Source organism: Strigops habroptila, chromosome 16 (assembly GCF_004027225.2).
Source record: "Strigops habroptila isolate Jane chromosome 16, bStrHab1.2.pri, whole genome shotgun sequence".
Lineage (NCBI taxonomy): Eukaryota > Metazoa > Chordata > Aves > Psittaciformes > Psittacidae > Strigops > Strigops habroptila.
In genome coordinates this window covers 4,194,956-4,220,042 of record NC_044292.2, presented here as the reverse complement: position 1 = coordinate 4,220,042, position 25,087 = coordinate 4,194,956, and the positions used below count along the sequence as shown (strand labels likewise).

The 25,087-nt window shown below is 40.5% G+C and overlaps 4 protein-coding genes across 13 annotated transcripts in view; 3 read left to right on the top strand and 1 right to left on the bottom strand.

Annotated features, from left to right (window-relative positions):
- LZIC (leucine zipper and CTNNBIP1 domain containing) overlaps positions 1 to 22,433 on the bottom strand; it is a 28,130-nt gene extending 5,697 nt beyond the window's left edge. For 2 of the 5 annotated variants that reach the window (XM_030507824.1, XM_030507819.1), the window contains exons 1-5: positions 4,779 to 4,885; positions 3,938 to 4,081; positions 2,677 to 2,812; positions 1,515 to 1,613; positions 647 to 742 (exon numbers count right to left, since the gene is read on the bottom strand). In XM_030507824.1, the coding sequence (XP_030363684.1) occupies positions 647 to 742; positions 1,515 to 1,613; positions 2,677 to 2,812; positions 3,938 to 4,038 (432 nt within the window). In that variant the 5' untranslated portion in view covers positions 4,039 to 4,081; positions 4,779 to 4,885. Of the gene's footprint in view, positions 1 to 646; positions 743 to 1,514; positions 1,614 to 2,676; positions 2,813 to 3,937; positions 4,084 to 4,381; positions 4,572 to 4,631; positions 4,686 to 4,778; positions 4,886 to 9,068; positions 9,168 to 19,239; positions 19,314 to 22,209 lie in introns of those variants that run through there. The other 3 variants (XM_030507823.1, XM_030507820.1, XM_030507822.1) reach the window with 3 other exon arrangements.
- Positions 4,911 to 12,505, top strand: NMNAT1 (nicotinamide nucleotide adenylyltransferase 1). Of its 3 annotated transcripts, none has more exons than XM_030507817.1 (6): positions 4,946 to 4,983; positions 7,187 to 7,280; positions 7,831 to 8,005; positions 8,414 to 8,597; positions 9,264 to 9,409; positions 9,829 to 12,505. In XM_030507817.1, exons 3-6 carry the CDS (start codon positions 7,888 to 7,890, stop codon positions 10,227 to 10,229), a joined length of 849 nt encoding a protein of 282 aa, XP_030363677.1. In that variant the 5' UTR covers positions 4,946 to 4,983; positions 7,187 to 7,280; positions 7,831 to 7,887; the 3' UTR covers positions 10,230 to 12,505. The 3 variants fall into 3 exon arrangements, with proteins under 3 accessions (XP_030363676.1, XP_030363677.1, XP_030363678.1); XM_030507818.1 differs by lacking the exon at positions 7,187 to 7,280 and adding an exon at positions 6,056 to 6,072 and having other exon boundaries at positions 4,965 to 4,983; XM_030507816.1 differs by lacking the exon at positions 7,187 to 7,280 and having other exon boundaries at positions 4,911 to 4,983.
- Positions 15,241 to 18,888, top strand: RBP7 (retinol binding protein 7). The gene is made up of 4 exons (XM_030507825.1): positions 15,241 to 15,370; positions 17,774 to 17,952; positions 18,220 to 18,321; positions 18,646 to 18,888. The coding sequence occupies exons 1-4, from the start codon at positions 15,298 to 15,300 to the stop codon at positions 18,694 to 18,696; spliced, it is 405 nt and encodes a 134-aa protein (XP_030363685.1). The 5' UTR covers positions 15,241 to 15,297; the 3' UTR covers positions 18,697 to 18,888.
- A 117-nt stretch (positions 22,434 to 22,550) lies between the features above and the next one.
- Positions 22,551 to 25,087, top strand: part of UBE4B (ubiquitination factor E4B) — a 39,596-nt gene continuing 37,059 nt past the window's right edge. For all 4 annotated transcript variants that reach the window (XM_030507811.1, XM_030507810.1, XM_030507809.1 and 1 more), the window contains exon 1: positions 22,551 to 23,015. In XM_030507811.1, coding sequence (XP_030363671.1) covers positions 22,992 to 23,015 — 24 coding nt within the window. In that variant the 5' untranslated portion in view covers positions 22,551 to 22,991. The remainder of the gene's footprint in view (positions 23,016 to 25,087) is intronic.

Sequence of the window (25,087 nt, the reverse complement as noted above, 5' to 3'; positions counted from 1 at the left end):
TTGAAGTACAGACATACACTGCAACCCATTTTCTTCATAAAGCATCAACAAAAAGAAGTAACAACAACTCTTCCTCCCTCTAGTGGTAACAACCAGGGACTGTTCTGCCACAGGCTGGGGAAGCAATCAGTTCATCACACACCTCTCCAATTTATCTATCTTACACCAAGAGGTAGGTATAATCACCAACACAAAATTAAGTAAAGCTCAATGTATGTCAAAGTGTCATATAGCTCCTGCCAGGTGGATGGGTGGTAGTTAGCCAGTAAAAGACTTGTTTCGTAGCTTTTATAAATACCATCAACCTGTACCGGCTTCTATGCGATTCACTCATATGACCCACCAAAGAAAGTACTTTTAAGTATCAACAGCCTTATATAAATATACCTTTATATATATATTTACATATATATAAATATATATAATATATAAACATACCTTATATAACTATACCTCTGTGATACCTGTTCAGCAGCAAGTGCTTCAGAAAGCCTAGCATATGGAAGATTTACATACTACAAAAGCAAGCTGCATTTTATCATTTGCTCATGAACAGAAGTTGTGATTTCTTATTTTAATGACTTCAAATTCCTGTTTGACATATATATAGAAATCTCTATTCACCTAACTCATACCAAGAGCTTACCTTCTCACCAAGCTTTCTGAGTGCAGTCAGGATTTCCACTTTCTGCTGCGTGTATAGGTCTCGTCCCAACTTCCCAACCATTAAGTCCCGGTCCATCTGTATACCAGGGTGAGGAAAAAAGGCCAAATATATGAGCTTCCCCTAGTTTCACTCAAGGCAACAGCATGAGAAGTGCACTAGCCTGTAAGATCATCAGTAAGCATGGTACCCACAGAAGTAAGGGACAGAGCTACTCATAATTTAAAAGATGGCCATGGTTTTTCTGAACATTCAGCAAACACTCTGCACCTAACCTTAGTGCTCCTGGTTTCTCCAAACCGGAATCTCTTTTAATCAAAGACTGCTGTCCATCCTGCTTTGAACACTGGGAAGATTTCAAGGCCAGGTTGGACACAGGGGCTTGGAGCAACCTGGTCTAGGGGAAGGTGTCCCTGCCCGTGGCAGGGGGTTGGAACTGGATGAGCTTTTTCCAGCCCAAACCATTCTATGATTCACATATCACTGATACACAGAGAAATCACTTTTTAATTTCACTTTATCTGGATCTCAGGTTCAGTCTAGATCTCTGAAACATCAAGTGCACTCTCCAGGCCCTCAGTACAATTACAGATTCATACTCTTCAGATGTTCTATTTGCAGTTCACTATCACATCTTTGTTTTGAAGCAGCAAGATGGAAGATAATTCAAGAAATACACCCTGTTGTCCCCGTTACCTCAGTAAACATTTAAAACTGAATACATTCTGAAAGAGAACTCCTCCTGATGCTGTGACCAAGTTTTCTAACACACTTGGTGCTCTCCATGCAATCATTATACAGTTAAATCAGTCAGTCTAGCTCAAAGAAACAGTAAAACAGAAACATTCACCTCTGCCAATCTTGTCCTCAATTGCCTTGGTTGTTTCTTTGCAAACATTCTAATTACTTCTGGAGTTTTAAATGCTTGGCTGATGGCTGCTTGTATTGCCTGCAAGGGAAAGAGCAAGACTGACCAGTACTAGTAACAGTCACAAGCTACACAATGAGATTAATGAAGGCAGGAAAGCATCATTAGTATCCTCTGCAACATTTGATACAGAGAGCTCTTCTTTCTCATAATCATGGAAACGAGATGAAAAATAAATATATGACCTTTATGCAGGGCTTGAAAAAGGTACTAATTAGTGCAACTACACTGAGAAAGAGCTGTGAAACTTTTCATTACAGACCAGGTTTTAATTTCTAATAATTTCAAACATCTTCCTGATATTAGCATGTCACAAAAGCATGTGCTGTGCTATCTTTAGCAGTTTTAATGCTCATACTGATGATTACAGCTCTTCTAAGAGTAAGCAGAATGTCAATGATGAGGCAAATCTCCTACTGTTACTCAAAATCCTCTACAGAGTATCAAAACTATTATGATTAAATCTCCCACAGTTATGTTTGGACAAATCATGATCTCTCTGGAAACAAAACCCTAAAACACAGGGCTCAGAAGGAACACATAATGCTTTAACTAAATATCTAAAAGGAGAGAAAATAGATCAGAAGTTTGGAAATTGACAAAAAATAAGCTCAATTCACTGAAAAAAACCTGAAGTCACAGAGTCACTCCTACAACCTTTTCATTTGGACTGGTATGGATCTGAAACACAAATCAGCAATAAGAGCACAGGAAATGCTACCTCTGTGCTTTCTAACAGGTATGAACTTTGTTTCTCATGATATAATTTATCCTGGGTTATCCTTCACACCTTTAATATTAATTTGTATTATTTTATGTCATTTTCTAATATTAAGGATTGGATATATTTAGTCCCTGCAATTTCCCACAGTTTTTTCTACAGTGTTATGGTTATAATTCAACATTTTCTTCCCTTCAAAATGGATTTTCCAAGTTTGAATATGTATGCATATATTAAATAATAAAAACATTAGATACCTAGATCTGGCTTTCACACCTGCCTCTCTAATAATTATAATGAACCACCTGTATCTATTTTCTGTTTCACTGAGTTCAGGCAGAAGATGTAAGACATCATCCTTACCAGTTGCATCCCGCTGAGCTCATCCACCAAAGTCATATCTCCTGACATAATCTTCTTCAGGGAGTCATTGATCTCACTCAGCTGTTCCAGAGTTTCTTTTTTGGTCTCTTCATACTCATCTGCATCTAGCTCCTCTCTAAAGAGGATCCAACAACACACATTATTTCATAGGATTAAACCTGAGATGTAACATGGAGCAAAGGATATCAGGGAATACCATGGAGCTAGCTTCCTCAGACAGCAATGAAAACATTAGTATCACTTCAGATCATTCTTCTCCAGCCCTCTTAGGTACTGCTTAGCTAATGCATATGTAGTTCTCCTGGTTGTCCACCACCTCCCGGCCACCCATGCACGTGTGTTGTTTGTATGAAGTCAGTTGTATTAAAAAGGCCCTGACAACTACGAGATGCTCAACACTTAGAGCAGTATTTAAAAGGGTATTTTGGATCTCAACAAAAACACACAGTGCGATTGTCTTGCTCAAAGCTCTGGTGAATGCATCTCCACACCCCAAGCCCATCAAGTTATTCAGGAATAACTGATTCTTCTGTCTAAACCTTGCCCAAAAGAACAGCCCTACCAACCCTTAGCAGTTATAATTATCTTGGAAAAAAAAATGGGTGCTGCTTGGACAAGTTATCATTGTAGTCAGAGAAGGCATCTAAAACCACACAGGATGTTTTAAGTGCAAGTACTGAATCAGGAAATAAAACCAAAAAAACCCTAAACCAACCAAGCAAACAAAAACCCTTTTCTTTGGCAATTCAGTCTACCTCAAATTTATTAGCCCACAAGGAACTAATGCAAAATCACTTGAAACAAATCACATCAAAATGTTAGACCAAAAAACCCCCACAAAGCCAGATTGAAACATCCATAATTATAAGACAAAACAAAATAGACACAAGAGCTATTTGCTAACTGCTATTAAAAAAGCCCACATGAAAATTGTGAATTCTATGAAGAGCTATTATAAGTTAAAAAGTCACAATGAACTTCAGTGAAAACAGTAACAAGTATTTCTGCGCACACTTACCTCAAAAAGATGCTAAACAGAATAATCTTAATAAAAGAAAGATTATTAAACTTATTTTTACTAGCCAACACAAACATCCTCCCTCATTTTAAAAATACAAAGCCACAGCAAAACACAAAATAAAACAAAAACCCACAAGATTCTTTGAAAGGGACCAGTTTCTTCTGCCAACGACTTAAGAGAAATATTACCACATAAGAGGAAAGAATCTGTTTTTCTTACCTACATTCATCCAGATCTTGAAGCTGCTGCATTAATCTATCCAATTGCTCTTCCAAGTTTTGTTTTAGTTTACTGGTCTCTGTTGTTCCTCTTGAAGCCATTTTCTGTTTTCACGTGAAAATTGTAAGCTGTTACATGACACTCCTAGGAGAAAGAACATTTTATTGTTGTGCAGCAACAACTCAAACCTTATTTTGATGGAATGTCTAATCAAAACACTTGGGAGATTCCTGCAGTGGAAATACAAGAGTGTTAGGCTGGGTCCACAGGATTGGTATCTCAGTAGCAAGAGTCAGACAGCCAAAGAGCATAAAACCAAACCAGTTCCAAACCAAACATCAGTCACTGAAATGTGGAGGCCCCACTAAGTGAAAAGCAGATTCTACTCTTCAGCGGTCCCTTAGGAAAGTATTTAAAGAGACAACAACCCAGATGCAGGTGTCTGAAACGGTCAAACACCTTTGAATCACAGGCTGTGGAAAACTGGAGCGCTCTGGAGAACATGTATGTGTCTCTGGATATGAAACAGCAACAGTCCCCATGGGACACCTGTCATGGTCCTTGGTCCAGCGAGTTCTGAGAGTCCGCACCAAGGCCAGCGGTAGCCACACGATGAAGAGGGGAGCGAACACGGCTAGGGGAGGACGACCGACAAGGAGGAACCTCGGCGCTACCCGAGCCCTGCCCACCCCACCCTCAAGGCCAGGCTCCCGCCCGGCTCTTCCTCCTTCGCGCCGGACTCGCTCCTCCGAGCAGAGCCACACACCCAGGCAGGAGGGCGCGACCGGCCACCTCGGCCCCGCACAACCCCAAACCGCTGCCCGGGCCCCCCGCGCCTCACCTGGGGCAGGCCGCGCCGGGCGGGACCGCCAGCACTGGCACAACGCAAACGGCGGCGAAGCGGGCCGCGTCCCACAAGCGCCGCTTCCGGCGCGGCGGGGCCAATCGGAGCGCGCCGCCGTCGCACTTGAGCCAATCGGAGCGCGCCGCCCCCCCGCCGCCCGGTGCGGCCTCTCTGCGCGGAGCTGCCGGCGCGGCCGCGGGCGGTAAGCGGGGATAGCGGCGGGGTCGGGGCAGTGTTGCGTGTAGGCCGCTGGCGGCGCGGGGCTGTGGGGAGGAGGTTACCGGACCGCACGGAAAGCGGGAGCGGTTGGCGTGGAGAGCTTCCATCAGGAGCCTGCGCACCGCTAAGTTAACGTGCTTAGATTCTACAGGCGTGTAAGCATATTTAGTAGCGATTTACCTAAGACATATAGAGCGGATTGACCAAAGCATGCTCAAAATTGCCTGCTTGTCCACAAAAGCCAACAGTCTGGGGTTCTGGACCATCCCCAAACCTACTGCTGGCATACTTTGTTGGTTTTTAGGGCAAATACTTGTCCAACGCAGCTAAGCGCCAGCAGGACTGCGAGTGGTACACACTAAACATGCGTAAGGTTATGTAGAAGCATGATGAGATGGTATATCAGCATATATGTAAAGGAGTACATCCGAAGGCACCTCATTTTTCCTTCTGAAGAAGAAGGGAAAATGATCCAGGATGCCCCACATGCATGGAGAATCGGTGAAGACCACTTTACTTTGATCCTCCATCTTCAAGAGATTTTACTAATATTTCATTTAGTATTTGGCGTAAGATAGTATTATTTCAAGACTGTTCTAAGTTGTGTGGAACTAAATGCCTGTGTACAGATCTCTCTCTGTATAGCAGGAGCTGGGCTGCTAGTTTAGATCTTGTGGTCAAACTGTGATAATTAAGAGTTGTGTCAGGCAGTGCCAAATTACACTTAATTCATCAAAACTACTCATATTATACAATAAGAAGAGGCATGGCTTCATACACAGCTCAGGTAATGGCTGGGCTTCAGTCACCACTGGAACCTTGTCCTTTTCTCTGCTGAGATGTGCAAATTGCATAGCTTTTCTCCAAAAGTTAGAGCTACATGAAGGTTATTCCACAGAAAGCAGATCCCAGCTCTTTTGGAGCTGTGTTGGTTATGAAGATGACAATATCGAGTATGATACTGTGAAACCAGTGCTGGACAGAGGATGTCTCTGTGAATGAGGAGACTGAGGCTGTGGGCAAGCTACTAAATCAGATTCTTAATTTCTGTGCAGATATGAAGTGCTACAAGGTGAGTTCATGATACAAGAATTGCCTGTTTCTGAAGAGTCTCCAGCAGCATCAAAAAGGACACCTGGCCAATGCCAGAAAAGGCACTGCAGATTTCCAGCTTAAAATTTTCTGCTCTTTTTGCCCTTACTTCTTTAAGGAAAAAAAAAAACCCCTTTTCAGATTTGCAGCATGAGCCACTTTCTTTAGAAAGTGGGGCTTCAGACAAAAGCAAGTCTAACTCCTTTCCCTGGCTGTTCCCATAGTAACTCTCCTAGCCCATGCCCCATGAAGGCTGCACTCCAAGGAACGCCAACACTTCAAACGCTGAACTACTCTGCAGTAATAAAGAGTATTTCTAAAGTCTGTAAAACTTGAAAGCCCAGAAAAGTACTAACACCTGCAAAATGTGAAGCCTTGCAAGACTCTTTTATGCAAGGGCTGTTTGATGTTGGTGCATAGTAGCTGATACGAGGTTAGCTGTGATGACATCTTACTGCTGTGGTGGCTGCGAACATCACTCAGCCTCTTTGTAAAGGGGACAGAACGTGAGGGTGACCTTGTGGGATTTTTCCAGGCTGTGGTGTTGCTGTAGACACAATAGCAGGCTATTCGTGCTCAACGCAGATGTCTCGGACAGCCACAGCAGGAGGATGGCCTGTAATATATTCCAGTTTTCATTTGTGCAAGGCCAGGCTAAGGGAAACTGTCCTGGTAAGTCAGAATATACTTGTGAAAGAAAAGAACACTGAGAAGCAAAAATCCATGTAGTGTGAGGGGCAATGAAATAGTAGTGTAATTTCCTTATTTTCACCAATTCTTAAGCAGCTTTCTGAAAGCAAAGTTCAAAATTGCATCAGTGCTGTTGTATTAAAAAAAAAAAAAGAAGAAAAGCTGGTATTTAACTGCAGATTTTACTAAACCTTTTAAAATTCACTGGTTTCTAATCATCTGTTCCACTGATACACCTACCACTTACTTCTGGAACACCATGTAGATCAGATGTTTTCATGTTTAGGCCATCGCACTTTCTTCCCACATACCATAAGCATGCAATAGCTAAATAAATCCCAAATGAACAAATGCTAACCCTCCTCTCCTCTGGAATTTAATGCAATATAATGTTACATTTACAGGTTTTGCTGGAAAGACTCACTGCAGTTTAGAGTAGCAGCTCTGGGAACTGTCACAGGATGTTCTTCCCCGTCTTCCTCCCCATAAGCACTAGAAGTAAGGAAGTTGATTGGCATTGGCATTTTAAATAACCAGCAAAGTTCTAATCAACTTTGACCTGCAATCGGGACAGGTTATCTCTCCTCATGAAGTTTTTGTGCATGAGCTGCTTTTCTTCAGTGGGCAGTATGCTGTCCCCTCCTTAGGCAAGCAGCCTGTTTTCAGGGATTTCATTTTTAAGATGTTTCCTTTTGCATATAGGAGGGGATTGCAGCTGCAATTACGTATGTCTCCTTCCTAACACACTCACTTTCCTCTACATCCTTGATTTCTAAAGCCTCACAGAAGAATTATCCTCCTTTTTGCAACACAGTGCCACTGTTGGCTCAGCTCCTTGCTTTGTACCGCTATCCTGGGATAACCAGAAAGAACTAGATGCGGTGGTTTTAATCTCTTAGAAATTGGATCATGCAGTATCATACAAACAATCACAGGCCAAACGTTGATGGAAGGAAAAGACAGTGTTCGATCTGATCTTGAACTCTTGCGCTTATTGGCAGCACAAATAAGTATGAATAACTTTTTTTGATCTCATCTCTTCTTGTAGTGGCTGGAAACTAGCACCAACATTCTGCTCTTGACTCTGTAGCTGCGAGAAATAGCTATGGAAGACTCCGAAAAGAAGACTGAAGTAGTCCTGCTGGCCTGCGGGTCCTTCAACCCCATTACCAACATGCACCTGAGGCTATTTGAGCTGGCTAAAGACTACTTCCATGAAACAGGTAGGATGGTAATTTATATTATTCAGGACAGCTGTGATAACTATTTTTTGAAACACTTAATTAGAAATTGAAGCTAGTATGTGTGTCTGTATCATACAAAATCGGGTAGGCCAAATACATGAGAGAACAGCCTTATAGATCTGTTGCTTATTACTAATCTTAATGTATTACAGTTTTTCTTTATTTAAATCTCTTTCTAATATATCTTACTAAATATTTAATTGTGCTGCCTTACACACTGGAAGAAGTGTACTGTACTTTTCCACTGGACTGGCTGTCAGAGCTGGCACTGGTATTCTTAAGAGATTGCAGTGAGTAATGCTTATGTCCTAGTTTAAATACAATACAGTGGAAGTAACATCTGCTCGACCACTTTTCATGTTCTCATGTTATGTGTTTTTTCCACAGGAAAATACAAAGTCATCAAAGGAATAATCTCACCAGTCGGTGATGCGTATAAGAAGAAAGGTCTGATCAGTGCAGATCACCGAGTAGCTATGGCAAAACTAGCTACAAAAAACTCTGACTGGGTGGAAGTGGATGATTGGGAAAGCAGCCAGAGTGAGTGGTTGGAAACACTAAAAGTTTTAAGGTATTCTTCAGCCAAACCCTAAAAAGTCTCAAGAACCTATAGAAAGATAAGGAATGGTGCTAGCTCTAACAAGCTAGAATAATAGCAGGCTAAGCCCAAATCATATGAAGAGACTCAGGGAATCCAGAAGTACTATTTATATGAGCATTGTAAATGAAAGATTGCACTATTAGTCTTAAACGTACAGAAAATGAGACTATGATAATATTTTAAGATATATTGTTTCTTTGCCTTAATTCAGTTTTTGTGCTGAAAAGGTATTCACAGGGAAGGACAAGAGACTAGAATGGGGTAGACACATGCAATGCAAGCTTCTCTTGTTTGATTCTGATTGTGCTCTGCTGCCCATTTCTGTATTTCAGGGCTGGCATGAGAACTGTCTGAAGGAATATCTTTAAGTTTTTTACTCTTTCAGTCACTGAAGTGGTTCTTTTTAAAATGAATCGTTATTAAAAAAAGAAACAAACCAACCTTATAGTTGTTGCTTTGAAATCTTTCCACTTTGACCATCTTATGACCCAGCTCTCACAAGTCCCTGTTCCAGTAGATCAGTTCTTGGATGTGAAAGTTCTGCAGGAGGAAGCAGTGACAGATCACTTAGTAGACCATACTCTTGCCTATATTCTCCTGCATCTTTAAAACACCTAAAACACCTCTGTTTTGCAGGTACCATCAACAAAAGCTTATATCTCCTGATCCCACAAATAGCCTGCAGAATGCTATACCTTTAACAAAGCCAGGACGGAAGAGGAAACAGGAACTAAATAGGCATGAGCCCGTTAAAAAGAAAAATCAGAGTCCAGATATAAAAAGTTAAGTCTGTTTGGAAATTAAATGCTTAACAATAGTCACTATTTCAAGGGAGTTGTGCTGATGAGTAGCTTTTTTTAATGCTAGTTCTTGGTGCTGATTTCCCTTCAATTCCACAGCATAAAGCAGTAGGCTTTGTAACACGACAACTGTAAGGGTAAAATATATAGGACATGAGCACTTTGAAGTTTATTTTCCAGTCCTTTTGGATGAAGGGACTCCCATAACTTATTTCCCCCAGAAAAATCCTGTATTAAGGCTACTCATTATAAATTATAAACTCGGAGTCTTTTTATTTCATTCCATTGTCTCATATTAACCAAAGATTAAAGGTAGCCTAGAAATTAAATGTCCCTATCAAGTTGGCTAAAATCTGGTGGCCTAAACAAAGCCCTGTTTCTCACTTGTTTTTCTGTTTAAGGTGTCCCACAGCTTAAACTGCTTTGTGGAAGTGACATGCTGGAGTCTTTTGGGATCCCCAATCTGTGGAAGTTGGAGGACATCACTGAAATTGTGGAAAATCATGGCCTTGTATGCATCAGTAGAGCTGGAAACAACGTTCAGAAATTCATCTATGAGTCTGATATTTTGTGGAGACATAAGAATAACATTCACCTTGTGGAAGAATGGATCACAAATGACATTTCCTCCACCAAGATTAGGAGAGCACTGCGGAGGGGCCAAAGCATTCGTTACCTAGTGCCTGATGCGGTTGAAGCATACATAGAAAAACATAACCTATATAGTCCAGAGAGTGAAGACAAGAATGCTGGGGTTGTCTTGGCTCCCTTACAGAAGAATGCAAGGGATTCCAAGAACTAACAACTAACAACTAACTACACAACTTTCTGCTGTGAAAAAAAGCTACAGTTCAGTACAGGAGAATATGTTTTTTAGGGGTTGTTTTTTTGGTTTGTGTTTTTTTAAAGTTAAGAGCAAGCTAATTCTGTGGCTTTAGTACATACGTAGTTGCTGTTGAAGTTTGGCGCACTCAATGATTGGACCTACACAAACTTTTAAATCCAATAATAAGATTTTCACGTTTAAACATTTTGTTACAGTGCAGTGAACTAAATACAAGAATTCACACTTGCTGATGAAAAGTAAAAATTAACGAACAAACCAAAGGAGAATGTTTTGATTGGTTTTAACTCAGACTGCTCTGAGTCCTATTTTTTGCAACTTCCAGTGTCTTAACAGACAAAGCCATTTTATTTCAAAATGTACCACTTACTGGTAGGAAATCTATTTAACTTTTTAAGAAATTGCCAACATGTACACCTCAAAGAAACTATTTTGCTCTATGCTGGAAGGGAAAAAAGTTGCTCCTCGCTGAAGTGGTGCTAGATATACCATGCTTTGAGCTGCCTGCCTTTCAGATATGCAGCTGTTTGTCTGCTCTTGTGCAATTTGCTCCCAAAATGCCTTGTGCTTTACTTCATTCATGTTTCCAAAGCTGTACTTTAAGCTCAGCACTGTTCCCATGGAAGGACAGACCTACTTCAGAAACTGGTTTATGGCTATGGATTTAATGAATAGAAATTAGTGTCATTGCACTGATTCTCAGACAGTTCTCCATTTATTTCAAGTAATAAATGAGCTTTTACTTTTGAGCCAAATGTATATAGCCAGAATTGTTTCCTGTAACTGGAGTTGAAAAGAAATAGTAGAATATTAAGACTGTGCACAAGTGAAATGGTTTTCTTTGCTAGAATTCTGGTTTTGAATCTAGCAGTATATTGTCTGTGTTATGTGAATATAAACTAGAGAGGCACTGTGAATGTCATGCTCATGGAATTCTACCTCCCTTTATTTGCTGTCATCCCATCTGTTTTGATTATGTGCCTTATAAAAAATGTCACGGTTTCCAAGATGCTCGCTAGTGGGTCAACAGCTTTTTCGTACGATCTCCACAAGATAACTCTGTTCACATTTTACAGATCACCACATCCAGCAGAATGGGAGATTCTCGGGGCAGGTAGCCTAGAACCAGGACATGTTCCAAGAACATAACTGTGACAACCCATCATCCTCCTCCCCTGGGCAGGGGATCCTCAAAGAGCTGAGGGAGCAGTCTAGGCATCTCTAGGAGCTTAGTGGGAGTGTTGAAGCCAGATGCAAAACACAGAATGTTACAGGCAGCCCTGGGGCCTGTGAGGCTCCTCTAAAACCCAGGAGGGGAGTTGAGACGCTGTTAGGAAAACCTGTAACCCCCAGTGGAGCTAGCACTGGACATGAAGACTTGGAGCCCCACATGAAATTCTGCACAATTACTATACACTAGAAGATCTGTGTTCTAGCTCTGGCTGTCTAGAGAATCAACATGGAGATTGGCGTAATATCAGATCACAACTTGGAAGTGCATCTGTAACTGCACTGTGACAGAAAGTACCATCAAGGATTCTTTTGTTTTTTCTTGATGATTCCTGCATCAAATGTGCTCTATCTGCCATTTGTCCCCTAGAGTTCAGGCAAGCTTACACTGTCCTTTTATCATCAATAGTAATAAAGGTACTGATGGTAAATTATGCCCCCTGCAACACCTTAGCAATCAAACTGCCATAACTGGTTGAAGATACCTATATTGTTGATGGTGTGTAGGAAAGCACAAGACCCACTTTTCTCTCCTGCTTGCTGTCTGTCTTTATGACTGACAAGAATAGAGAGCAAGAAAGATTTCTTTTCAGCACTCAAGTCAACTAGTGTGCTTCTGAATAACCAGAGCACATCTTTCCAATAAGAAAGCACCCTATCGATGTGGTCACTTTTCAGAGTAAAACTGCACTTTAAGTCTAGGTTTATTCTTCTAAACAATGATGCTGTTGTGTGTGTTGGTGCACTTTGTGTAATTCTAGAGAAACTGCGAATTCAATAGGATGTTTTATAAAGCTTGGGTCTTCAAACAGTTACATTTCACTGGGTTTTAATGTAGTTATGTGTGATGGGTCTTTCAATAAAATAAATTGCATGTAGTATGCTAATTTTAGTCATGCTGTTATTAACCAAATCTGATGTCTGATGACTATGTGATTTTTAAGTAGGTAGAATGGTGTCAGTACAGTTTTGTATATACAAAATAGAACATTGTTCAAAAATTACACTGACTGCTGAATACTGATCTTTCATTTTACTCATGGGATCCAGAAACCTGCCTGGTACAGCACTAGAAGTAACCTCACCCTGTGTTCAGTTATTAAAATCAGCATCACGGTCAGTGATGTGGCAAATTCAAAAATGTTAGCTATGACTTTCAAGAGTGGAATAGACCTATAAGAGAATCTATATACTGGAAAATGTCAAGTTTGTGAATAATGCAGTTCACTGAACTTCCTTATAAAAGAATTATAATGCATTCATGAATGTTGTGCAAACAAAAATGAGGGTTTTTTTTACATCACTGCACTTAGTTCTGCTCTGTTAAGAGAACATGGGGCTCGTACACCACCCATGTAATCCAGACTCAAAATATTTTATAAATACTGGAGCAGTATTTATAAATACTTCATCTACTTCTGAAATAAGGGCACAACCTGAATGGAATGAGTTAGATGCTCCATGCTGCACAGCAATTAAGATGGAAAAAATACTTTCCACAAAAAGAAAATTGGGGACTTTAGTGGAGAAAGAAATGAACCATCCTGTGACACAACCAGGGCACGCGCCGGTTCTTACAAAACATTCTGTAGGCAATTCTTTGGCTGAGCCTTGAAATAGTAACCCTGGTAGCCTTTATAAGTCTTAAGTTTGAGATTAAGTATTGATCTACAGAAAGAAGCACCATATCCCAGACAATCTGCATTATCTTATCTTTCAATTGTAATGTTACATCCAGGCTTTTACACAGGCCTCATCCAAGTACTGACTTCTCTTTGCTTGGAAGAGTCAGTATTGCAAGAGTGCTTTACTACCATACTACCATACATAGTGTTTGTAATAACAAATTATGGGTGAAATGTTACTATTTGCATCCAGGCGAAACAGTAATTATCATTTCTCTGTGCTATTCCTAGCTTAGTATAGGATAGAGAACAATGTCCATCTGCAAACAGGAAACAAGCGTTGACGTCCTAATTTCCTACTAGTGTGATCTGTGAGTCATATAGGTCAAACTGTCAGCTCCAAAAATGTAGCTAAAGTTCAGGGAAGTGTAATTTTCTTTGCAAAATGTTATCTTTTTATTCAGCCTAACCTGAGCCAGTAAACAGCTAAATGTAGTAGTTATAGGTGAGTTTCCTCATTCAAGATTCAGAATAGCAAATTCCCTTTCATTATGGTAGCAATACAGTTACGATTTCCCTTGCCCATCAATTTTGGGGTTTTCTTTTAATGTAGCCTTCATTGTAGTTCTCGTTATTCTTCCATGTGACCACTTAAAATGTGGGATTAAGCTAATGCTCAAAAAATATGTGTGACTTTAGGAACAATTCTTTTCCCCATCTTACTGATGAGTAAACTGAGGTATGAAGTCATCTACCTGTCCTGTACTTGACAATTCTGGAGTGCCTAGTTGTTCAGGATTGTGAAATATATATTTCCTTCTTGGTAGGTTGTAACAATAAGGCATACAGCTTGCAAAAAGTAACCACAGATGGAGGAACTGCAAGAGATTGGAGAATTATGTATCTTCTTAAGGAAAAAAAAATCTCGCTTCCAAATTCCTTACATATCCTTTCTGTTTGAAGTCAAGCATTATTTATCCACTTTTCCAAACACTTTGCTGGGTCATCACTTAGGAGATTTTTCACTTTGATGAAGATAAAAGTCCAACAATGAAGCTTACCTGCTGCATCCTGTGCTCTACTCCCTATATGCGATATTGGATCTAATAAAGCACCAGTGGGAGTAACTTCTGTGTCATCTTTCCTTTACTGTGTGTTTCAAGAATAAAAAGCAAAGGAGGGAGCTACATCTTCCATATACACAAGAGTAGCTTCTGAATTTGTTATTGGCTATTTTTAGGAGTAGAAAGTGGATTGCATGAACAGGTATTTGTCCTCTTTCCCATCTAGGAAAACAAATACAGAGCTGCAGAACTGGGAACAGAGCTCAGGCCTCTGGATCTGCTGTCTCATGCCTAACTGTTACATGAACTTTCTACCTGGTAAGGCATCTGAGCAGATAAAGAATTTTTAATGTATATATTCATTTAACTAGGATATAACTAAGAGCATTAAAGAAATCAGAACACAAATAGGTCAACTGTGGCATAGTAAAGCTGTGTTGAGAGTCACATCAGAAAATAACATACACAAACAGGATTTGTCTGACACTTTTCTATTATAACCACTAGACAGTGATGCTCTCTGTTCATTCTGTACTCTTCACTCCAGACATAAACCAACAAGATAAAATGCTTGTCTCCATTACTGTGTCAGAGGTACTGCTTTAAAATTTGCTGATACAATACCACCCACAGCTTAATAGTCAATCCCTGCCTGTTCAATACAAAATACAGCTTGTATTTCCGTGGGTAGACCACCTTTTCAACACATATGTAGATCTCAGATCATAAAGCAACAGTTCTAATACCCATGCAGGGACTTTTAGTAATGACAAAATGTGTCCATGGTTCCCTTCACAGTATACAAGAGTGATCAGTTCCTCAATGCAAACCAGTTCTTGGTTTGCACTGCAACTCTTGGGCTGTTAACATTTGCTCCACAGAAAGATTTCAGTAACTGTGAACTTTTCCCTCCAATGCAGCTAAAGCTGATGTACAAACACCCTCTTGCCTATTGGCTCAGCAGAAATACCCTTCCCCTCCATCAGTAAGGCTCTGGGGTGTAATCCCACCCACAGTGTTCCTTATATAAGGCCAGGTTGGAAAATTATTTCTTCATTTTTGATTTTAGGCCAGAGGTTGACTGCATCTTCCTTCCACAGTCTGGCAATGCCTGCGGATTTCAATGGGACCTGGAACCTTGTCAGCAATGACAACTTTGAAGGTTATATGGTGGCCTTAGGTAGGTGCAAATACCTGGTTCTATCCTTCTTGTAAGGGTCCTCTTGAATTTGAGAAGTCTGAGTTCTTCTAAAACCTAGATATTGCTGAAGCTTTTTTCTCTGGTAACCAATGGAAGAACCATAATATGGAATGGCAAACAGACAGCTTTAACTACACTTTATAACCTGTCACCCAAGTGTCAGGAATTTCTCAGCCTAACACTTGTTAAAAGTAGAATGTTTTTACAGCTTTTGTCAGAGACAGGGAAGAGCTTGCCCTGTCCACTCACCTTCTCTTGCCTTTGAGCACAAACTTACAGAACCTGTGTCTAGGGTTAATTAAATACAAAGTAACAAAAAAAAGTTCTTGGTTATTTGCCACTTCCAGGGAGTTGTTTAGTTTAGTGTCATTTACCTTTAAACAACTTACAAAATCCTTCTCTCATTACTGTGACTTGTTGATCAGTCTCTTTAACTGTCCCTTTTCTGGAGTGCTTGAAGCTAACCTGTTAGCTTGCTCAGATGTCTTACAGAGAGAGATTAACAGTGCTTTAACAGGGAGCTAAAAGTTCTTGGTACTTTATTAGCTTTCTTGTACAAAGCTTATTACAGATGGTGACAGCAGAGAACCTTGTGTGCTGCCTTCCCTTCTCCCTGCCTCTCCCACCCCTTTCTGCCTTTTGACTTGTGTAAACTGATGACCAGCTGTGTCCTTTGTTGCTTATTGTACACACAACTAGAATGAAATCTGTTCTGTGGATGTATCTATGCTAGGTGACCTACTTAAGCAGGCTAGTTGATACCTTTAACATGGTGATAGAACTCTTCTCTGTTTCTAATCCTTCTAATCAACAAGAAAAAAAACGTTGCTCTCATAATGAGAGCTTATTCCTCAGTTTGAATACTAAGTAATATATTCCTAATGTTTTAATGTCTTCAAATGGAATAGGGATTGTCTGTTCCTCGATAATAAATGTTGTTGAAATAAGTAAAGGGCTTCTTACAGTTAACTAGCAATCTTGTGAAAAATGCAATTTGTTTTCAGGATGTAACTGGGGGAACTTACTTAAAAGTAAAGGCAAAGAATCCTATTGATGATTTACAACCTATCTATCTTTAATTACTCCTGCTTGGCTGCCAGTATACTGAATAAAACAAGGACTGAAACCAGTATTGTAGAGCTTGAATGAAAAGCTTTTCTGCCAGGGTAAGTAGAGTCAGGAGGCTAATATCCAATCAGCTGAGAAACTAGAGGGTTATGGATAAGGACATGGCTATTACAAGCCTAGCCATACCTTCAATTTAATACCAACCTCTAAAAGTAGATTTGTAAGTAGTTTGTATATATACATTCTTACAACAGTGTTTAGGCTTCCTGGGTATGGCTGTTGCTGATACTGAATTCAAACCCCTCTATGCTAAAAATAAACTGGTAACCACGTAAAAACATGACTGACAGATTCTGGCACTTCTATAATGCATACAGTAATTAAGCCCCACTCAAACACAGACTGCACAAGTAGCCATGTGGTTCAACACATGGTAGCTGAACCCACCCTGTCAAGATCATAACTCCATCCTGCAGAAAGTGAGAAACTTCTCATGGTCCTATAAAACAAAAGCTTTAATCTAGATAATGAAAACAACTAAATTAATTAATACACATTTTACCCATCCCCTTCCCAAAAACTTTGAGCATGCTATTGGGATGCAGTGTAATTCGGTTGCCTGCCAACTAGATGGCTGTTCCTCTAAAGAAACAAACATTCCCTGGAGAAATAGAAAAAAGTTCAGAAGCACTGCTTTAAACTCAGTATTACCAAGGACATCAGGATCATTACGGATCACCAGGAAATCTTTTGACAAGTGCGATAGTTTCTAGTTGCACTTAAAAAGTGTTAGTGGCAAGTAGCATGTTCTGAAAACACGACTGAGTAATTAATTTTAAGACTGTCCTTCATTTTACCCTATTTAAGGTACAGGGTGAGAAGATTTCTTATCAATTCACTTAATGCCTTTCCTCTCTCAAAGGATGGGAATAAGCATTAACTACTCCCTCTATCTAAGCAGCAGGTAAGCAAGGCTTGCACCAAGCTTAGGGCGATTGTGTGGGAAACTAACTCCCCCCAACTCCTAAAAGGACTCTTCAGCCTCAAAGTCCTAGAAATCTTGCATAGGAATTGTGCAACAATTGAGTAAACTGGTTTCCAAAGAGCACAATGAACAAGAACATGACTTAAACTGCGTAATATACAGCTTTAAACAAAAAAAAAACCCAACAACAACCAAACCACAAAACCTTGCATAGTAGTAAGGTAAAACAACTACCTAAGAAATGCTTCTAGTAGTAATAAAGGCTAAGTCCTGGCTGTCAAAATGGGTGCTGATAAATACAGCTCTGACCTTTTTGCCTCCTACCCAAGGTATCGACTTTGCAACACGCAAGATAGCAAAAATGCTGAAGCCTCAAAAAGTGATCAAACAAGAGGGTGATTCATTTTATATCCACACCACTAGCACATTCAGAGATTATACACTTCAGTTCAAAATTGGAGAAGAGTTTGAAGAAGATAATAAAGGCCTGGATAATAGAAAATGCAAGGTAAGACTGAATATATAAAACCACGAGTCCATGACAAAATTAAGATGCCATCATCAATGCAGCTACTTGAGCTGAAATTGTTTCAAGAATACTATTTGTAATGCAGTGCAGAGGTGGGAGCCCGAGTTATAGGCACAGAGTTTCACTGTCCATCAGGAGTAGTATTTAGGTCCCCTTTTATCCAGGATAAAAGGGCATTGTCTACGAGTATATTGCAGAACTGAGACAAAAAAGTACAGAAACACTTCTTTGTTTCCTCTTCCACAGAGCCTAGTTACCTGGGAAAATGACAAACTTGTCTGTGTCCAGACTGGTGAGAAGAAGAACAGAGGCTGGACTCATTGGCTTGAAGGAGATGACCTCCACCTGGTATGTACTTCATATTTCTACTAATTTTGTATCTATATGACAAAAATAAGATCTATAATGTGGGCAGGGTATTCACAAGTCTACTTCTACCCCTGTAATATTTGTAATGGATGGTACATAGAAAGCACATTCTGCTTTGATTTTAGTTTAGGTGGAACAACTTCATTATTTCAACGTGATGTAAATTGAATTTGGAATGTTAATCATAACTTATTAGCATGGCAGCAGAGTGGTGGTCAGTAGTCATGGCAAAGGTTTTACACTCATCTTTAGAATCAGTTCCTTTGATTACTATATACATCTATAATTTGGTTTTGTTTGTAGGAGCTTCGTTGTGAGAATCAAGTATGTAGACAGGTCTTCAGGAGAGCTTGAACATATATACTTGTTCCTACATGGAGAAACAGCTATGTACAGGAGACTCTGCATCCTTGTGTCCAGCAATGTTTTTATGGAGAAGAACTGATTCCTTGTACCTGTGAAATAAAGGTTGTGATGTCTCTGGCTCAGGAAGTAAGTCTGCTGTTGCCAGTGTCTGATTTTTGCTAATAAATGTCTAAAACCAAACCAATCTTCAGTACCTGACTTCTGAATGTGGTTTTGGAGGAAAAAACAAAACCAACCCAAAATGTAAGTGATATGGCTTGGGTCTCCAGTTAACTAAAAGTGTAAATCAAAACAAGAAAACCTGTCTATTCTAAAGGGGTGTGCCAACATCAAACAAAACAGAGGGGAAATTGTGGTAGAGAAGTGAAGATACCAAAGCAGACAAAGGATACAGATTTATTATTCAAAATGCTTCTCTTCAAGATGTAGAGTAGTAGTTAACTCCACTTGCTTGTATCTTAAATGTGTAATGCAAGGTCCTATATTGTTTTCTAGCTGCTTTGTTCTCAAAAATAATTAGGTTCACCTTACCAGAGGAAACCAGCCTGTGATGAAATCCCAGAACAATGAAGATAGGTCTGAGTTCATTCTGAGCAGATTCCAGCCTGCAAAATAATTGAACTCCATAAGCACGTACATGGTGGGAAAACAATGCTGCTTTAGTTAAGATTTATTTGCATACATCTGTTCAATTAGATTAAATGGTTTTCTTTTTGACCTTGTGTAATGCTGCACAGAGAAATAGGCTTTCTTCTGCCTCATGTAAACACGTGTAAGTGGTCAGATCAATGTGGTAGTTACATGCGAAATGAGTTGCTGCATATTTTTGCTAACACTAACATTGCAGGGATTTTATCACTAGTGGGAAGAGAAGAGTTTGATTAAATCTAGCTTAATCTTAGTAGCTTAATTACTTCCTATTAAAAACACCTCTGAAGTAATCCCTGACATTTTAAAATGTTAGTACCACCTTTCTGATAATTCCTGTCAGTTCAGAATTCTTAAAGCTGCCACCAGAGGCAGACAACACCTGATGAAGCACGGAGGCCTTTTGGTTAGACTGAACCCCCCCCATATGATTACTAGAGGCCTATGTAAATTTAAGCTAGCTTCCAAAACATGAAGAAAAGAACTAGTACCCTTTAGACAGTTAGGGAAATTTGGGGAAGCAGCCTCAAAATGGTGTCTATTCTATAGATCCTGACAGTGTCTTTCTTCTGGAACCGAGTAGTTTTCATTTATTTGAAAACAAAATTACTGTTCCCATGTGATTCTAATATAAATAACGAATTCGTGCAGCAGACCTAACGTGTCATGTTTATCAGCGATACACAGCACCAGTAACGCACACTTGGCTACTCCACTAGGTGGCACCTCTGGAACATATCGAGTCCTTATTGAAATTGTAGAGGTTCCTAACAGCAGTATTTTAAGTGTTAAATATTGCAGATCTCCTAAACCCCACAGCTTTTAAGACAGGCATGAAAAGCCATACAGAAAAGCAACGATGACCTTAAGAACTCTATTAGTACGAAGAGAGACTCCAAGTAGACATCAGAAAAATGCAACCTTAGAAACCTGTGTGACTAGAAGTGCAATAATTTGCTAGTAAGGCTGCTATTAGGAACTCCTTACTGTTAGAAATATAGAAAAGTTATTATTAGCAGTGATATTACTTTTCTTCCTACTTTAAACTGCTGATTTGAAAGCAGGCAATGCTATGCAGAACTTGCTTGAGGATGCTTTGGAGATCTTGAGGATGAGAGAAGGTACTACAGTGACAAAACTGCTTATCCCAATTTCATTTCTATGCAAACGAAGTCACATGCTTTCACAAAATACAAATTAAACATCTTGAAATGCAAGGTGAAACAAGTAAGGGAGCAGCCACATGTTCTGGAAGTAGGGGGAAAGAAAAGACATTAAGACAGCCTTTGCCAAGAAGATTGGGGGTTGGAACTAGATGATCTTAAGGTCCTTTCCAACCCTAACTATTCTATGATTCTATGATTCTGAGATATGCACTTCAACTATAGAACTGAAGGACAAGAACAAAACTTGCCAGAGGAACACTTGAAAGGTTCTACTCAAAGGTGTTTCACTTCAATTATCTTACAATATTGCTTTGACAGTGCAACTTTTTCATCAACCAACCTCTGAGGTTTTTCAGTGCAACTTGCTAACCATGGGTATTATGATGATTTTAAGGTATGCCAGCTGCATAGCAAAGTACTTTATAGAAAGGTGGACAGAAATGTGTTGCCTTTGGATTTTACAATCAAAATAGATAATGGAAAACCAAAAGAACAGCCAGGATTCACAGTCTCTAAAACACTCTAATGACGAAAAAAAAAGTTATATAGGTGCTACCTAAAAATATAAGGAGTCAAATCACCGAATGTGGTTCTTATTATTGCTTCTAAAAGTTGGTCTTTGTGACAAAATGCAGACTGCTTTTAAACAGGGCACATAACTCTTCCCTGACATCATCAAAAGTACCTTTAAGGTTACTAATTTTTACTCAGAAACTTTTAAGACACAAACTTGTGTGTAGTCTTCTAATAATTTTCTTGCATACTATTCTGTGCAATGACTATATAATACGGACTAAACCAACAGTGTAGCATAAGAGCAAACTGCAAGTGCAATCATGCAAAAAGCCTCTGCTTTGGATTGTAGTCCCAACTCCATTGGAAAAAAAATAAATAACAAAGTGAAACATAATCCCAAGGAAATAAAGAAACACAAAACAAAGCATAATCTAAAAAATTTAAAGTAACAATACACATATGATCTACAAAAAGTCGGGTGATACATATTATGATCCAATTATTTACAAGATGCCCAGAACGGGCACCTTGATTAAGTCATCAAAAACACAAACATAGAACAAAAACATTGTTCAAACACCTTTAAATCAATACAATATGTTAAGATGTACTGGCACACAAGACCAAATATCATAACTGCCTCATATATGCATAAAAAAACCCTGATCGATTTTGTTGCTTTATGATTATGTGCAGTGCTTATGGAATGACATCTTAGTTCTACACCTTGCTCATACAAACCAGTCTAATTCCATCTTAAGAACATCCTGTTGTCCTTTTATAGGATTCTTTCACTTGCTGAGTCAAACTACACTGCCCTGTGCATAGCTGCCTGTTAAGATATTATTAGTGACTGTTCATCCTGGGGCAAAAACCTGCTGATGCAACTCCCTTTTTTTTGTTCTCTTCCAAAATGCCAACTTCTCAAAATCCTTTTCTTTTCCACCTACAAGCATTATAATGGACCAGACAAGCACAGCTAGAAGCGAACATCCAATTCACTTAAAGCCAACAGAGACCTCGCTTTGTTCTCAAGCGCAGTTTCATTTCAAAGGTGAGGGGAAAGACGATGAAAACATTAATATTTTTCACAAAAATACGACTCTGTGGTATAATGAAAGAACTAGGTGCAGGAAAGTTTGTGTTTCTACAGAAGAAAAGAAAAAAATACCTCAGGTCCAGACTGCACTTAGAAAAGGCTGAGGGTCACTGAGGGTTTAGTGCCTTCGTTGGCGTGTTACACAGGCTGTAGTAATTAGACAACAAGCCTGTATTATCTCAATCACTCATCACCGAGGAGCGATCTAACACCTTAAAAGAGCGAAGAACGTCCGGACCCATTATGCTGTGAAGAGCCCAGCGGCCGAACGCCAGCCTGGCTCCCGCCTCCTTCCCGCCCTTTTTCCCGCCTCAGCCCCTCCTCCCCCCAGCACCGCCCTCGCGCCCGTTGCCATGGCGCGAGCGGGCCGCCCCTCCCTTCCCGCGCGCCGCCTCCCCGCGCTGCCATTGGCCGGCGCCTAGCGCGGGGATCCGGCATGCCCGGCTCTCCGCGCCGCCGCGCGGTCTCACGTGATCCCGCCCCAAGATGGCCGCCGCTGCCCTCTTGTTTTGATGAATAATCCCCGCGCGGGGCAGGGGCCGCGGCGCGGGCGGGGGCCGAGGCCGGGGAGCGCGGACGGCCGGCGGCAGCGGGGCAGCGGCTCCCCTGAGGCCGCGGCAGCGGCAGCTGAGGCGCGGGCGGCGGGCAGGCAGCGGGCCGGGGGCGGCGGCGGCGGCGGCGGCGGCGGGGCCGGGGCCAGCTGCCGGTGGGCGAGGCGCGGCGCGGCCGCCCCGGAGATGCCCTTGTGAGGCTCCCCGGGGGTGCAGAGGCGACAGGAGAGCGCTTCCTCGGAGCTGCCCCGCGGCGGGGCAGAGGAAAGCGCCCTCCCTCCGTTCACCATTAAGAGGAAGGCGATGGAGGAGCTGAGTGCGGATGAGGTGAGTCTGAGGGGCCCGGGGCCTGAGGGGGCTGCCGGGCCCTGGGGGTGAGGGCGGTGGGCTGCTCCTGGGCTCTTTTTCTGGCCCCAAGGGGAAACCTGTGTGAGGGAAGGAGTGTTACTGAGGGGTCTGCTATCGCCCGGGGTCTGTGCTCGGTGTTTCTCGTGTCCCTCCTTTCTCTGCTGTCCCTGACCTGCGACCCCTGGCTGGTCATTGGGGTTGAACTGCTTCTCCCCTTGTTAATTGTTTATTCCCTGCGTCCATCTGCTAGGTAGTTTTTGTCTGGAGGATGTCTCCTTCCTGCGGCCAACACTCAGCGTTTTATATGTTCTTTGTGTATGACTTAAAAAAATTCATACTTTTCAACATAGTGAACACTTAAAATCTTGCTTCCTCAGATTCCTTGCTGGGAAGCAAGTGGATGTGTGTGTGGTCTTATATTTAATATAATTTCTTCTTGAAGCTCTTTGAAACAAGCTTGCCAGTTTTCTGATGCTTCTTTTGATTCACTTTCTTAAAATATATCTTTTATTCAATCTCTTGTTCTATTTGTTATGTTGTAATTGACAAACATCTGACATGGAATAATGTGAACTGTTCCTTGTTTCTTCCTTTTCAAGGGTGGTGTTTTTCTTCTTAAATATAAGACTACGGTCTTATGTTTTGCTCATGTATTGGAGGACTCTGAAATGAATTCTCTCATGATACTGATCAGGATATAGGGAGTTTCCCACTCTCCTAGTGTAATGCCCAAATAATGTACAGTTTTAAAACTTCTCTTATCTCTTTAAAATAGTGTTTTCATATTAAAGTGAATTGCCTTCATGTAAAGTGTATTGTATTGGACCAGCTGCAACATAGGCTCATTGTACTTACACTCCAGGAGAATCAAAATAACTTATTTTTATCCTATACTATATCTTATGGTGGGATTATAGGGCAAGGTTGCAGCTGTTGTCACTCGCATTTGTATTCTTAAAGTTAAGATGTTTTTGTTTATGTTGTATGTGACAATTTAGCAATCCTACTATGTTGCAGCAGAAACTAGGATGAAATACTTCATGCTATTTACTTGATGAAGGTCCTCATGCTCCATGGAAGCATTCCAGAGTATAATTCCCATTGAGGAGAGTTGGATAGGACACTGCTGTTGTAATTTCTACTGTGAAAACGGATCTCTGATTTTATAGATGTATTTCATGAACACTTTGTTTACCTGCAATTCTTCTGTTTGTTAACCTGCATCTGATTGTGAGGTGTTTTATGATTAATTTCAGAATCATTTAACCTATGTAAGCTTGTTTGTGTCACTGCTTCAGCAAATTACTGACATCATCAAAAACACTGCATCATGGAACTGAGGCTGCAGAAAATGTGTTCCCCAGTAGGGACCTCATCTACCTTTTCTGGCAAAAGATCTTAAGGTCCTTTCCAACCCTAACCATTCTGTGATTCTATGACTCAAGTTCTTCCCAATACAGTACAGCTAGGACCAAAGCTGACCAAGTCTATTAAGTGATTGCTAGACACAAGCTTCATCTTGCATCATTTTAAGAGAGTCATGCTGTCACCTTTTATTGTTAATGAACCCCTCACTGAAAAGTCGGAGCCAAATCTGTTTTAATATTCCTCCACATCTCCACTTCACTGTTACTTGGTACAGTGGGTGCTGCATCAGAGGTGGACTGTGTGGAAAAATAGCCTTCTAAAATATGTTATATGTGACTTCTACCTGATTTAAACTGTCTGTCTGGCAGTGACTGAAGGTGAAAAAACACTCAGCTGAAGTCGAAATCAATGGCAAGCCTCTTTTAGTTTAGATTATCTTCTTATATGAAGTATAATTAAGTATAATATTAACAGATGTAACTTAAAAAGAAGAGAGACATTGTAGGATTGATAATGGCTTTGGGATTATAGGATATAAGCTTTAAGAAGATATTTTCTATTGCTATCAATGGTGTCTTTCACTGAAATTTTCACAGTATTTACTTTGTGAAAGCACTAGAAGCTGCCATTCACTACAGACCACACTAAAATCCTTAGAAGGGGAGAAAAGAAAATTCCTTTTT

What these genes read in the sequence shown, in the direction of transcription:
- NMNAT1 (XM_030507816.1), top strand. Translation starts at nt 7,888, where the DNA reads ATGGAAGACTCCGAAAAGAAGACTGAAGTAGTCCTGCTGGCCTGCGGG. An exon ending in AGACTACTTCCATGAAACAG is followed by an intron (nt 8,006 to 8,413) that starts GTAGGATGGTAA and finishes TTTTTTCCACAG; the next exon opens with GAAAATACAAAGTCATCAAA. An exon ending in GAAACACTAAAAGTTTTAAG is followed by an intron (nt 8,598 to 9,263) that starts GTATTCTTCAGC and finishes TCTGTTTTGCAG; the next exon opens with GTACCATCAACAAAAGCTTA.
- RBP7 (XM_030507825.1), top strand. Translation starts at nt 15,298, where the DNA reads ATGCCTGCGGATTTCAATGGGACCTGGAACCTTGTCAGCAATGACAAC. An exon ending in TGGATAATAGAAAATGCAAG is followed by an intron (nt 17,953 to 18,219) that starts GTAAGACTGAAT and finishes CCTCTTCCACAG; the next exon opens with AGCCTAGTTACCTGGGAAAA. An exon ending in AAGGAGATGACCTCCACCTG is followed by an intron (nt 18,322 to 18,645) that starts GTATGTACTTCA and finishes TTTTGTTTGTAG; the next exon opens with GAGCTTCGTTGTGAGAATCA.